Raw genomic sequence first — 14,034 nt, forward strand, 5'->3', positions numbered from 1 at the left:
GTGTTTCCATGGCGTGTGTGAGTGTTTCAGTGGTGTGTGCGAGTGTTTCAGGTGTGTGTGTGAGTGTTTCAGGGGTGTGTGTGAGTGTTTCGGTGGTGTGTGTGAGTGTTTCAGGGGTGTGTGTGAGTGTTTCAGTGGTGTGTGTGAGTGTTTCAGTGGTGTCTGTGAGTGTTTCAATGGTGTGTGTGAGTATTTCACTGGTGTGTGTGAGTGTTTTAATGGTGTGTGCAAGTTTTTCAGTGGTGTCTGAGTATTTCAGTGGCGTGTGCGAGTGTCTCAGTGGTGTGTGTGAGTGTTTCAGGAGTGTGTGTGAGTGTTTCACTGGTGTGTGCGAGTGTTTCAGGGGTGTGTGTGAGTGTTTCAGTGGTGTGTGCGAGTGTTTCAGGTGTGTGTGTGAGTGTTTCGGTGGTGTATGTGAGTGTTTTAATGGTGTGTGCGAGTGTTTCAGTGGTGCATACAAGTGTCTAAAGGGTGTGTGCAAGTGTTTCAGTGGCATGTGCGACTGTTTCAGGGGTGTGTATGAGTGTTTCAATTGCGTGTGCGAGTGTTTCAGTGGTGTGTGCGAGTGTTTTAGGGGTATCTGTGAGTGTTTCAGTGGTGTGTGCGAGTGTTTCAGTGGTTCATCCAAGTGTCTAAGGGGTGTGTGTGAGTGTTTCCTGTGTGTGTGTGTGTGTTTCAGCAATGTGTGCAAGTGTTTCAGAGGTGTTTGTGAGAGGTTCAGTGGTGTGTGCGAGTGTTTCAGTGGTGTGTGTTTCAGTGGTGTGTGTGAGTGTTTTAGTGTATTTCACCCTAAATGGCCACCCATAGACATCACACACTCCACACACACACACACACACACACCCACACACAAATTGAAAAGAAATCACACACACTCAAAATGACACACACACACACACAACAAATAAATGACACACTAAAACTGACACACACAAACACATTTAAAAGAAAAAAATGCACATTGAGCTTCATGCTGTACAACGCTGTGCAGTCCTTACCCTCAGATGCTGCTGCTGCCGCTACACTATCATAAACTAATCAAATGAACTTTTGCCCCACCTGTTTTTCCCACTTTGTACTATAATACTTTACACTAACTATGTTTGCTATCCGGTGTCGACCAGAGGAGGATGGGTTCCCCTTCTGAGTCTTGGTTCCTCTCAAGGTTTCTTCCTGTTGCTCTTAGGGAGTTTTTCCTTGCCACTGTCGCCACTGGCTTGCTCATGGGGGCTCGGACCCGGATTTCTTTCTTTTTTCTTTTCTTTCTGTAATGCTGATTTTTCTGTAAAGCTGCATATAAATAAACTTTGCTTGCTTGCTTGCACACACACACACACACACACACACACACACACACACACATATACACACAAAAGCATCAACAAAGCATCAAATAAAAATATTAAAATATCTTGCTGTCTTGCAGCCTCTTTATTCTTTATTCTTACTGTAATCCATTTTTCAGACATTTTATTGAATAACCTGCTGAGAGAATACAGGGTTTATTAGAGTTGTTATTTATTCAAAGGGTCCATATCATAGAAAAGCTTTTTCCTCACTTTTGAAAAATTAATTAGTTCAAAGTTGTATATAAACCCTGCTGCAGTTTCAAAGGTCCAGCAGTCCATACAGTCCAAATATGTAAAATAAGCTGCAATCTATTCATGTATGTATCCACCTATTCTGCCTACAGCAGTTTAGCCCCACCCACTCAAAATTGAATTAAACTGGTTTTTGAACAATGCAGGACAGCCAATCACAGCAGAGCTTATTTACATATAGACATCAGTATTAAAGGCACTGTAACAAAAACAGCCTGTTTAATTGCAAGGAATAAGGAGAGGCTGGAAAACAGTCATGAAGAAATGAATCATGTAGAATATTTAAGAACAAAATCAAACCTCAGATTGTTTATCAGAAAAGCGTTGACCGATCACATGATCAGTATGTTCCAGTGAAGGGAAACCTTAATGCTTCAGCAGAACAAGACAATTTTACGCTTCCAACTTTGTGGGACCAGTTTGGGGAAGAACCTTTTCTGTTCCAGCATGACTGAGTCCCAGTGCACAAAGCAGCTCCATAAAGGCCTGGCTGGGTGAGTTTGGTGTGGAAGAACAACATCAGTGTCTGACCTCACAAATGCTCTTCTGGATGAATGGACAAAAATTCCCACAGACACTCTCCAAAGTCTTGTAGGAAGCTTCCCAGAAGAGTGGAAGCTGTTATGGCTGCAAAGGGGGACCAACTCCATATTAATGCCTATGGATTTAGAATGAGATGTTATAAAAGCTCCAGTAGGTGTGATGTGTAGGTGTCCCAATATTTTTGTCCATATAGTGTATATATTATTCCAATGGATACATGTTATATTGAGGAATGATAACAAATGATTTGTGTTCAAAAAAATGCATACCTTTCTCTCTCTTTGATAAGGTGGTAGAGCTCCCTGCTATACCATCCGCCATCATGTCAACCTGCCTCAGTCGCAAACCCTGTGAAAATCTCGCAACACAAAACATACAGTAGGCTGTAACTCTTCACTGTAGATTTAGCAAGAATGGGCTTTTCAAATTCGTGTGTGGACTCAGACGGTCGTCACAGACATTTTGAAAAACATTCTTTCTTGTTGTTTGCTTGTCAGAATTGTGCTGTCGTTGTGTTGTTCCTAACCTGTAAATGAACTTCATCCACTCAAAGAGAGGAATTAGTGAATGGCTGAATATGGACTTGTGCTAACAGCTTTTGTGCTACTCCGGTTCCTGTGGGACGTCTGCTGACACGTCACACATCAGTTATGAAATGAACTGAAACACATAAACTAATAAATGTACACAGCTTACATGAGGTTTGTGTTTCAGTAATGTCAGTATCTTTTCAAGGTTGTTCATTTAATATGAACCAGTGTAATCCAAGATCTGGCTCGCAGCTTTCTTCCTACGATTAAACCATGCACTTTAACATGTGGTACTGATTTATATTTGCAGTAAATGAAATAAATTTATCAATTGACAAAAAAAAAGTCTAAAAAGCCTGTTAAACAGGACCAAGTAGCCTAATAAACCTAATAAAGAGAAGGACAGTGTAATGTTTTAAAAATAGCCTATTCTATATGTATTACGCATTAAAAAGAATCCATAATGACAGAAAGGACAAACTAAATTCAGGCTTGTTTCAGTTTTAAAGTTATCTCACCATTCATAGGAGTCTATACATTTTCTGCTTTTTAATTTCTGACGCCTTTATCAGTTTTAACTGTCTTTTCTTTGATTTGCCTCTTTCAGTTAACTTTCTAAACTCGTTCACTAAACCTGCCGTAACCGCTGCTGCTCCTGGAAATGAACTGATTCTGAAAACGGGTGGAGTGTTCGGAATTTGGCGCCGACTTCAGTTAATTGGCCACTTTGAATCTGAGACCTGTATGGTTGGGCAGTGCCTTAAATCCAATAACCAGTAAGCCAATGAGACGTCCACTGCGGAAATGGGATACGCCCTCTTCCACTAGCTATTGCTGTGCTAACGTTATTAATAGACGTCTGCTTGCTGTTTAAGAGGAGGGCATGATAGCTTTCAACCATTCTACTAAAAAAACAAACATCAGGCCTGAAACGTAAAAAATAAAAATAATAAGCATGAAATAATGTTATATCTCATAAATGAGTTTATCAGGCTACCTTTAATCTTCATCACTGGACTTGCCAAGTAATACTTATGTTGACTGTCTCATCTGTTGGTAGGTTGGACCAGCTTAGCTAGCTAGTTTATCGCACAGCTATGTAAATATGTTAGTTTTAATCCCTCAGCGCCTTTTCTGATTATCATAATAAAGTAGCATTATGATGCGGTATGCTTTTCAGTGCGGTCAGGCTGTCCTTAGTTAGTTTGTGCTCTAATTTTAGGAGTATTATGATTCTGCTTTGCGAACACATTGTTTATGTTTATTGTTTATGGCCACAGTCAACATTCTTGCAACCAACTAAAATACTAATAACAATATGCATTCAGTTCCAATGTAGATATGCTTTACGTCATCTGAAAAGTGTTCACACAGTCTTTTCTACAGGTACAGGTAAAGTTTTGTGTGTGATATGAAGGCACATCAAGCTTGAAACATATCTGTGGTGGAAATCTTGAGGTGTCTTACATTGAACAAAACATTATACTGTAATTATGAATATATGCATATACCAGGGTCTATATTACAGCTCATAATGCAGCCCTCACTCCAATTAGATTTCATTCAACAATATCTGACAAGTGCCAACACCAAGTTTGAACCAGGGCTATGATGCAGATTAGTAGTTTTGACCATTTAATGCACCCTAATGTATACTATAATTATGAATACATTCATATACACTGGGCCTATATCATTGTTAAAGCTCATCATATATCCCCCAATTTTGAAACTGAATTATATCCAGTGGTGGACAGTAACTAAGTAAATGTAATTCATTACTGTACCTAAGTAGTTTTTTTGTGTATCTGTACTTTACTGAAGTTTTTCCATTTTGGGTGACTTTTTACTTTCACTCTACATTTCAAAGTCAAATATCTCACTTTTTACTCCACTACATTATGGGAAATCTGTCGCTCCTTTTGGTTTATGTGTGTATAAAACCATAACGTAACGTCAAAACAAAAGAAGCGCAAAACAAGAACACCAATCAGGGCACACTGTCATTATTTCTTTTCTATATTTTTATATGTTTATGCTTATAATTCCAGTTTTTACTGGTAAAAGCTGTATCTATGAGGTAGAAGGCTATAGAAAAGGTTCAGGTTGTTTTGGGGTTTCTCCACCAGATGGCAGTATTTCTCTGATTTCTGTGTATTCACTCTGTTACAGTTGAGGTGAAACTCAACTAATATTTCATATTCACAAGTACACTGTAACACTGTTAGCTGTGAACAGATAAACTGACCACAGTATGAATGAAGCCTCATGTTGTTGTTGCTGTAATCACTGCAGAATAAGCTGAACCTCATCCACAAGCCTGTGTTCCTGTCTTGGTGGTGTAGTTTGAACCCCACAGTAGAAAAGGAACTAAACCACTTGTTGGGAAAGTTAATCTGGAAATGTTTTTTAGTTTACTGGTTTACATCATTTGTATTTTTACATGTTAACAAGCACTTCTGTGATTTAACTACTATAATGATGACAGGATGGCCTGAAAGTAGAAGCGAATCAAGCAAGAACCATTGCTGGTGAGACAGAGACCAGTGGCTGGGCCAAAAAAGAACCAGCTTATATTCCTGATTGGCTAGTGAGAAGCACATTGGCTGGTAATGTGTGTTGACTGAAAGATTCAACTAATGATTGACAGCACTGAACCCAGATTTTCCCCCTGCAGAAGTCACACAGCAGCACAGTGAGAGTGACAGAGTTTCTGAAGAGCACTGCAGAGAGAGCTGCTGGAGAAGAACAGCTGTTGGAGGGAAAATGGATCACCAGAAGAGCAGAAACAGAAGATGTAAGAGGAAAGAAAGAATAAGAACAGGGCCTTTAACAGAGGTGAAGAGAGTCATCCAGACATTACTGAGACTGAGAAACCCCTCAGAGAGCTGTACAGGTGGGTTTTACAGAGACACTGAACACAGCAGACGCTTTTACAGCCTGTGATATTATGATCATGTAGAGGGTTTAGAAATTTCCTCTGTCTAAAGTTTAATGTGAAACAGGTGACGGCCTCTACGTCCCAGTGCAGCGCGTGGAGAAACACTAGGTTCAAGCCCTGAGTCTGCGCAGCTCAGATAAACACATACATACATTTTTGTCTTGTTTCTTCACCGATCCACAGATACTGGAAAAGGTTTCTTATAAAACGGATAGTTCTGGTCCTCAAATCTGATTGGCTGAGCCGCGTTTGAAGCCATTGTAAAATACATGATACACACACACCTATGACGCCTCACACCAACTGAACTCTGACATGTTCTGACAGAGCACATCATTCTCAGTGTTTTCCTGCCATGAACCAGTCACCTAACACACTACATCACCACATCACTCTGTTCATTTCACAATAAAGCAATAAAGCAGTGAACATTCAGGGAAGGGACATTGAAAGAGTGGACTCTTATAAGTACCTGGGTTTTTACCTCAACAATTGACTGGACTGGTCAGATAACACTAGTGCACTTTACAGGAAAGGCCAAAGCTGACTCTATTGACCCTACCTGCTCAGGAGACAGAGGTGGTTTGGAGTGTTGCTGAGGACCTTCTTCGACACAGTGGTTGCATCAGCCATCTTCTATGGAGTGTCTGCTGGGGCAGCAGCATCTCAACTGCGGACAGGAAGAAACCAGCAACAGTTTTCACTTCTTCTAATTCTGAACACATTCAGTGATTATAATTTCCAAAATTCTTTAGTTTGCTAAACTATAAATACTATATCAGACAACAATCACAGCCCAAATAATAATAATGATTCTAGAGATTAACTGCTGATTAATTGCTGTCCAGCCCAGTTGTTGACCTTTTATACAAAGTGGTCACCTTTGGAGTTATTTTGTTTCTAATGGACAGTGCATTATGGGCCCAGAACATAATCAGCAAGTGCTCATGTATAAACACGAGGGAGAGGACATGTAACTGAATAATGCAGAGCAGGTACAGTGAGTATTTAGAGTGTCTGTAACTGTTTTCTTTGCTGGATAAAGCAAAGTTCTGTATTTTTTACTTATTATTATTCATTTATTTTATACAATAAAGATATATTATTCTGTTTTGTACTGTTTTTCTGATGTAATAATGTTTTTTTTTCATTCACTGTTAAAAAGGTGTCAGTTCAACATAAAAAAAGTTAATATAGTAACAAACAAAGACTTAATTTATTTAATTTACTTAATTCCAAGCCTTGAAAACACTACTAACCAGCTTCTGTCCTGATCCTCTTTTTTCAGTCTTGTTTACATGATCAGCCAAAGAATAATAAACTACAATACAAAACTGAGCTTCAGAGGAGTTTCCCCTTTACTACATCATAGATGTACATAACACAGTGGATCTGCCTTAATGCCAACAGTCAGTAGTGTTTCTGAGGTGACTGTGCTGTGACTGACAGTATCCCTGCTGTAAGAGCTCTAGTGTTGATGGTCTGATGGAGTGAGTTTATGTCCAGATGTGTTTTTATATCTGTAGAGCTTCTTGAACATGAAATGATCTGCTGTGCTGAGCTGCACGTCTCTGCAGAAAAGGGTGTGAAAAGTTTTGAAAAAGTTAACTTTACCATGAAAGGCTGATGCTTCCATTGTGGCCTGTGAACAATGTGATGGTTATTGTACATCAGCCTCGTATACTGTATGTCTGATACAGACAGAGTGTTGTTATATCCTTATTTCTGAGTAAACTGTTGAATATGTGTGTGTTTGTGTCTCATCAGATGAATTTAAAGGTCTTTCAGTTGTGACAGAAAACTGTATTGACTGAAAGACTCACTGAGGCTCATACGTTTAACTCAAGAACATGTTTATACTCGTCCACAAGGCTAATATAACAGAAGGCACACTAAATATTTTGGAATTATTTTGGATCATGACATGTCTAAGTGGTCCTGGGTGAGAATTCATTGCAAGAAAATAATTCTAGCAATGAATTTTTAAATATTTTGTTCCTCCAAACCAAATAACCAGGTTCTACATCATTTTATACTCTGATAAACTCCAACACCATCAAATCTTAGGTCACATCTTTATGACTATTTGGAGAAAATCCTTTTATTGTAATCAGACATTATTTGCTTGTACCTTCAGCTCTGCAGGCGAGTTCTGAAGGAAAACAGCAGGAACTGGTTCACACTGATGGCCAGCAGAGGTCAGTATTACATCAGTTTACGAAATAAATGCTTTTAGCTTTAACAGAATTAAAGCAGTGTTTGTTCACAAGTGCAGGACAGAGAAACTACACTCAGAGTCCGGATTAGTTTGTTTTTATTGTAGGGAATTTCATTATTCGTTACTCAGACACAACTATAAAGAAACACATGAAATAAAAACAGTATAAAGAAAGACAGAGAAATAAATCTGAGTGTAAACAGTGAATATTTACAGGGTCAGATTTCAGCTGAAAGTGCAATAAGAAACTGTATAAACAGAAAAACGTCACTGTCCAAAGAAAAACAAGTATCTCCACAACAGTAACTTTACAGGAGGAGGCAAAACACTCTTACCTTTCAGTGGAAGTTAATGTAAAGGATTTTATTCTAAATGATTTTAGAGCATTTCTATTGGTCCATTCATCATGAAACTTACACACAACATAAAACACAGCTGGTGTGTTAAAATGATGCAGACAAATAAAAATCAACACAAATGGAGATACATGGTTTTCATTGGACAGCGACAATACACAGATTGAACAGTTTTAAACATGATGATGAAAATACTGAGCTTTTCAGTGTGAACAGACTGTACAGTATATACAGAATACAGTACATGTTAAAGACCAAATAGAAATACATCATTACTGTAACAGAGTTCCTCTAAAATCCCTTCAGGAGCTGCAACACCTTCTACTAAATCAAATATGAGTCCAGTTTAAATAGAAACTATCAGGTTCTCTCAAACTCAGTCAGATTAAACCATTAATCTTCCAGCTTTCTTCATCTGAGCTGCTTGAACTTTGGTGGAAACCTGGAGAAACGTAGGAACATCATGAACATCATAAAGTCTAATAGACACAAACGTCATATTGATAAAGAAACCAATGTGATTGAAGACAGAAAGACAGTGCAGGTCTGAGTAAGAAGAGCTCAAGATCTTAAAGAGTGGAGAAAATACAGCGTGATTTTTTGTGAGATTTTTCAAGTAAAATAACCTGATACAGCAGTCCTGTGTTTTCATCAGTCAGGGTCACTGGAGTCACTCAGAGATGCTGAGGAATTATGGCTCATTTGAGGTTCTGCTTCTGTCGTTGTAACCTGTTCAGTTTGCTCACCTGATTTTAATCTGTTCTACATTCAGAGATGTTTGGAGTGAAGTTATGATTTTTCTAAACGTTTTACAGTCTTATTAAACAGACAGCAGTAGCTACATAATGTTTAATCAGCATCTCAGGCCTCTATAGAGAATATTTACCTCTAACTCCTACAGAAATGGACAGTAATGAGAGGAATCTCTCTCTCAGTCACAGTTTATTACAGGACTCACTTCAGCATCTTCATCTGGAGCTGCTGGACTTTTGGTGGGACAATCAGAGTCGATCAACACAATCATCAGTGATGAATCAGATGGTGTGAAAGTGCAGTGGGCGCCGGGTGTGCGTGTGCAGCGCTGCATCCTGACCTGCAGGACTGAGTGTTTCTCTGCTCTATCAGACTCATTTGGAGCTGCTGAAGTGCTGAGTGAAGAGCTGCTGGTTAATCAGGTGAGTTAGATCAGAAAAACACTGCAGTCTAAAGTACAGGAGTAGAAAACTCTGCTCTGCTGCTCTGATTAGACTCGCCTGCTCGTCTCTCTTAAGCCAGTATTACTTTGTAAAAGTCACTGATTCTTTAAGCTCACCTCTATGCATACATGAATTTCAATGACAACACTAGAAATTATTTGGAAACAACAGCTTTAATTGTCTTACAAAAATATACAGAACTTGCACAGACAAAATGGGTGGAATAGCAAGTATATAGGTTACCATATACAAATAAACAGTTAAAGCAAAATACACAATAAAAGTCGAGTGTGCAGTACACCATTGTGCTTGATTATGTTTATACACTCATTGGCCACTTTATGTACAGCTACCCTAGATTTAAACTCATTGTCCATTTTATCAGCTCCACTTACTATATAGGTGCACTTTGTAGTTCTACAGTTACAGACTGAAGTCCATCTGTTTCTCTGATACTTTCTTACCCTGTTCTTCAGTGGTCAGGACCCTCACAGAGCGGGCATTACTTGTGTAGTGGTTCATTCTCAGCACTGCAGTGATGCTGACATGGTAATATGTGTGGTGTTGCACAGAGTCACTCCGTAGTGTTACTTGAATCTTTTAACACTTAAGTGTATTTGCTGGACTGAGAATAGATTTCCAGCCAACAGCGTCCTGTAGGCACTGATGAAGAACTAGAAAATAACAAACTGGGCAGTAACAGATGAGCTCACATGTCTAACTTTACCTCTAAAAGGACTAACAAGGTAGGTATTGTAGAGGGCCTATAATATACATGGGTTCTTATTTTGAAGCTGATCTTTTATATAATGGTCTGGCCAGGAGCGAGTAGCCCATCAGTGGCCTTCGTGGGCGGAGCTAAGAGAGCGCGCTGTGCGAGAGAGAAGGCGTGACAGCAGCTCAGTGTTTGAGTGTGTTTCAAGCTCATATTTTCTGTTGAGATCCTTATACAAGGACTTAAAAGTTGAGCTGGTAGTGTCGTTCTGCTTTGTGGACTGAGTGGCTCCTTGGAACTGAAAGAGGAGCGAGTTGCAGCGGGCGCCATTTGCTGTGAACGTAATGCGGGCATTTGATGCGCCTCACTCTCTTCAGCTCTGTTTAGGAGGAGGTCTCCCTGCCATTCAGAGACATCATCCAGCATCAGTCCCTCCGCTTCAGACTGGCAGTTGAGTTCCATTTTCTGCTTATTATCAGAGACTGAATCACTTGCACTGTTGCATAAAAGTAAAAAGGCTAATATTTCTGCTTATTGATTGTAACGTTATAACTGTTTGGAAGAGTAACTGTTCCTTCCCTTGTTTTAAATCGTTTTACAAGCTAAAAGTACGGAGCCCCGGAGGGGACGGAGGTAAAAAAAAAAAATAATAATTCGAGCGAACGTTTTGTAGTTCGTACGCACGTCTTCTCTTATTCGTGGTCACGATTTCTTAAATCGTTCCCTTGTTTTCTTTTAATCGTGCGCACGTTTTCTTTACTTCGTGGGTTCGTTTTTTTTATTCGTGATCACGATTTTCTAATTCGTTCCCTCGTTTTCTTTTAACCGTGGTCGTGTTTTATTTTTAACTGAATGCAGGTTGTTTGTATTTTGATAACAGCTCCCTGAGACGGTCTGACGGGTTTTGACGTGTTAGATTGATGAGATAATGAACAGAGATGCTCATCAGGTCTGATTTTGATTTGGGGTTGGGGGGATGAGGAAACTGCAGCTCCTCTTCACAGCAAACGGCCCACGGTGTTTCTGCTCCCGGTCAAGCTGCGGTGTTAGGGACCATCACACAATTACAGGACGAAATGATCAGCGTTTCAACATCCTCACATTAATATATCTACATCTGATCCATAGATCTATTAAAATCTCCCGCCATTTGACCTCACCCCACATTAATGTGTCTGTGTGTGTTTAATTTGAGTTTGTTGAAACGTTGACGCTGATCATTTCTTCCTGTAATTGTATGATGAGCTCTAACACCGCAGCTTGTCGCGGGAGCAGAAACAGCGCAAAGTGTCTCTATCTCTGTTAAATATGATCATTAGACAGTGCAGTTTAGTGAAGATTGTGGTTGTAGTTTATTGTCTTACTTCATTTCACCACCAAACTGCAGCTGCACTGATGAATCTGAGGGCCGTTTGCTGTGAAGAGGAGCTGCAGTTTCCTCATAACCCCCCAAATCAGAATCAGACCTGATGAGCATCTCATTATCTCATCAGTCTAACTCACCAAAACCCGTCAGACCGTCTCAGGGAGCTGCTAGTTACTTCTGCACCAGACAAAAAACACTGATTTTGCGCACAAATCAAAAAAATAAACAACGTGCATTCAGTTAAAAATAAAGCATGACAACCATTAAAAGAAAACGAGAGAACGAATTAGAAAATCGTGATCACGAATAAACAAAAACGTACCCACGAAGTAAAGAAAACGTGCGCACGTTTAAAAGAAGACGAGGGAACGATTAGAGAAATCATGACCATGAATAAAGGAAAACGTGCGTACGAACTGCAAAACGTTCCCTCGAATTAATAACTTTTTTTTTACATCCGTCCCCTCCGGGGCTCCGCATAAAAGAGTGAAAGAGAGTTTTTATTTTTCTTTTTAGAACTTGTAAGCCCTTTATGGTTAATTCTGTTTTGTTTGCTCTTTGGTCTTATTTTGAAAAGAGAGAAAGGATAATACTGTATAACAGATTGAATCCACAAGCTTTATATGGTCATTGCCGTTTGTTGCCTCGTATTTTGGTATTAATTGCACAGTTTTATTTATTTCTTTTTTTCCAAAAGGAAAAGTGAGCTGAAACTAAGAGAACAAGCACTTAAAATTCATTTTTTAAAAAATAAATATTCCTTTTTTTGGTAATTGCTGTATATCTCTAATTCTACATTTATCTAGGAGTAGGGGCGTCTCACCTGTCTTGTTACATCTGGGGAGGGCGGGTCTAATGCTAGGTCTGACTAATACATGTCCAGCTTACATTTCACACTTCAGGTTGCTACCGTGATCCAGATAATTCCTGAAGCCCACCTTGCCATATCTTTCGCATACATACACACTGATCATCTTTTGCAGCAAGATAGGTACCAGTATACTACCCGGGTGAGTATTGAGACTGAAAGTATCGGGGGTGGGGACACAGATCCTGTCACTTAATCGATCTTCCTAGATAAAGTGTTACAAATAACCCCTACTGGATGGAGGCACCACCCCCCGCCTACAGTATGTAAGTGTACACAGTGAGTGGACACAGTGTTTTAAAACTGGTCCAGTTGTACCAATACAATCCTCAATAACACACCACTACCATGTCAATATCACTGCAGTACTGAGAAGGAAACCACCTCCCAGATGGTACCTATTCTGTGGTCCTGTGAACTGATGAAGGAGTAAACAAATTATGCTGAGAAACAGATGGACTACAATCTCTAATACATTGTCTGCGTATTTTTTGTTTTTTATCGCCAGTTTACCTGTTCCACCTTAAACGGTGCAGCAGGCCTCCCAAGTAGAAAATCACTTCCTGACCTCCCTCTGCAGTTCGTGCCACAGCAACGCAGTGATGTGGTCATATGCAAACAGGCTTAACCAGTTAAACTAATTTAGATACATAGAGAATGTGTTAGAGAGAGAGGGAGAGGCAGAAAGCGGAAACACGTTGTCAAACTCCGTGAAAAGGGCCTATTGGTCGGGCAACACATCACTCCTTCCTCTTCATCCTCCCAGCAGTTCTTCCTGTGGTGGACTGAGCCAGTCTAAAGTGCTTTATAGTGAAAGTGAAATCTTTAGCAGCATCTGTTTGTTGTAGTGTTTGAGGAGAAAGAACAGAGGTGATTAGTTCAGTTTTAAACAGAATTTACTTTCTGACTTTGACTAAAAGCATTTCAGACATGGAGAGCACATTGCAGGATTCGGTGAAACCTGAAAGAGGAGAGATGACCTCCAAAATGAGTTGCTCTGAGGAACAGGACACACAGGAAGCTGAGAGGTGAGAGAATAATGTGATCTGGTGTAAAGTGAGTTTGTTCTCTAGTTCACCACCATGTAAGACAGTTTGTCTGATACTGTTTGTGTTTTAGACTGATTGAGGGTAAGAGATCTGACTCACCTGAACCCAGCTGTGTGTCCATGAAAAGTGACCAGTCAAAAGAGGAAATAATATACTTCAGAGATGATAACAGTCCTACTGAGTTCAGGTAAGGATGATGTGACACTCAAGAATGACATGTAAAGATGCTTCTTCCGAACTGTGGTGCAGGTGAAACACTAAACAGCTGTTTAGCTATTATTGGGAGTCATACGTTCACAGCAGCAAATGACAGAAGCCCAGCATGTGTGAGTAACTGCTTGCACTGTAGTAAAACTTTGGTCAAGAGTTTAAACAAGGATGAACTGCACTTTCATTAAAACGGCACAGCCAAATTAGACTTCTCTGCTATTAGGCTGTCAACTGGCATCAGGAATCAAATTCATAGAGACATATTATATTAAGACATATTATTGCAAAGTTTTAGATATTAATCAGATTTGTCGTTTGAAACTACTATCTTTTCTTTATTTCAATCATAGAAAGGAATACTGATATTTAAGTAAATTCGCATTCGATTAAGCATTGTAGGGGCCCTTGGAGGCCAATTTAATCGAAACTTTACATGCTTCC

General features: G+C 39.6%; 2 protein-coding genes across 3 annotated transcripts in view; both read left to right on the forward strand.

The window, feature by feature from the left end:
• Positions 1 to 14,034, forward strand: part of LOC118825974 (E3 ubiquitin-protein ligase TRIM39-like) — a 424,414-nt gene that overhangs the window by 350,442 nt on the left and 59,938 nt on the right. The gene's annotated exons all lie outside the window — the stretch shown is intronic.
• LOC118825936 (NACHT, LRR and PYD domains-containing protein 3-like) overlaps positions 10,256 to 14,034 on the forward strand; it is a 31,631-nt gene continuing 27,852 nt past the window's right edge. Inside the window, exons 1-3 of the mRNA XM_036596801.1 lie at positions 10,256 to 10,550; positions 13,255 to 13,362; positions 13,454 to 13,570. Of these exons, the coding sequence (XP_036452694.1) occupies positions 13,265 to 13,362; positions 13,454 to 13,570 (215 nt within the window). The 5' untranslated portion in view covers positions 10,256 to 10,550; positions 13,255 to 13,264. The remainder of the gene's footprint in view (positions 10,551 to 13,254; positions 13,363 to 13,453; positions 13,571 to 14,034) is intronic.

Source organism: Colossoma macropomum, unplaced genomic scaffold (genome assembly GCF_904425465.1).
Source record: "Colossoma macropomum unplaced genomic scaffold, Colossoma_macropomum, whole genome shotgun sequence".
NCBI lineage: Eukaryota > Metazoa > Chordata > Actinopteri > Characiformes > Serrasalmidae > Colossoma > Colossoma macropomum.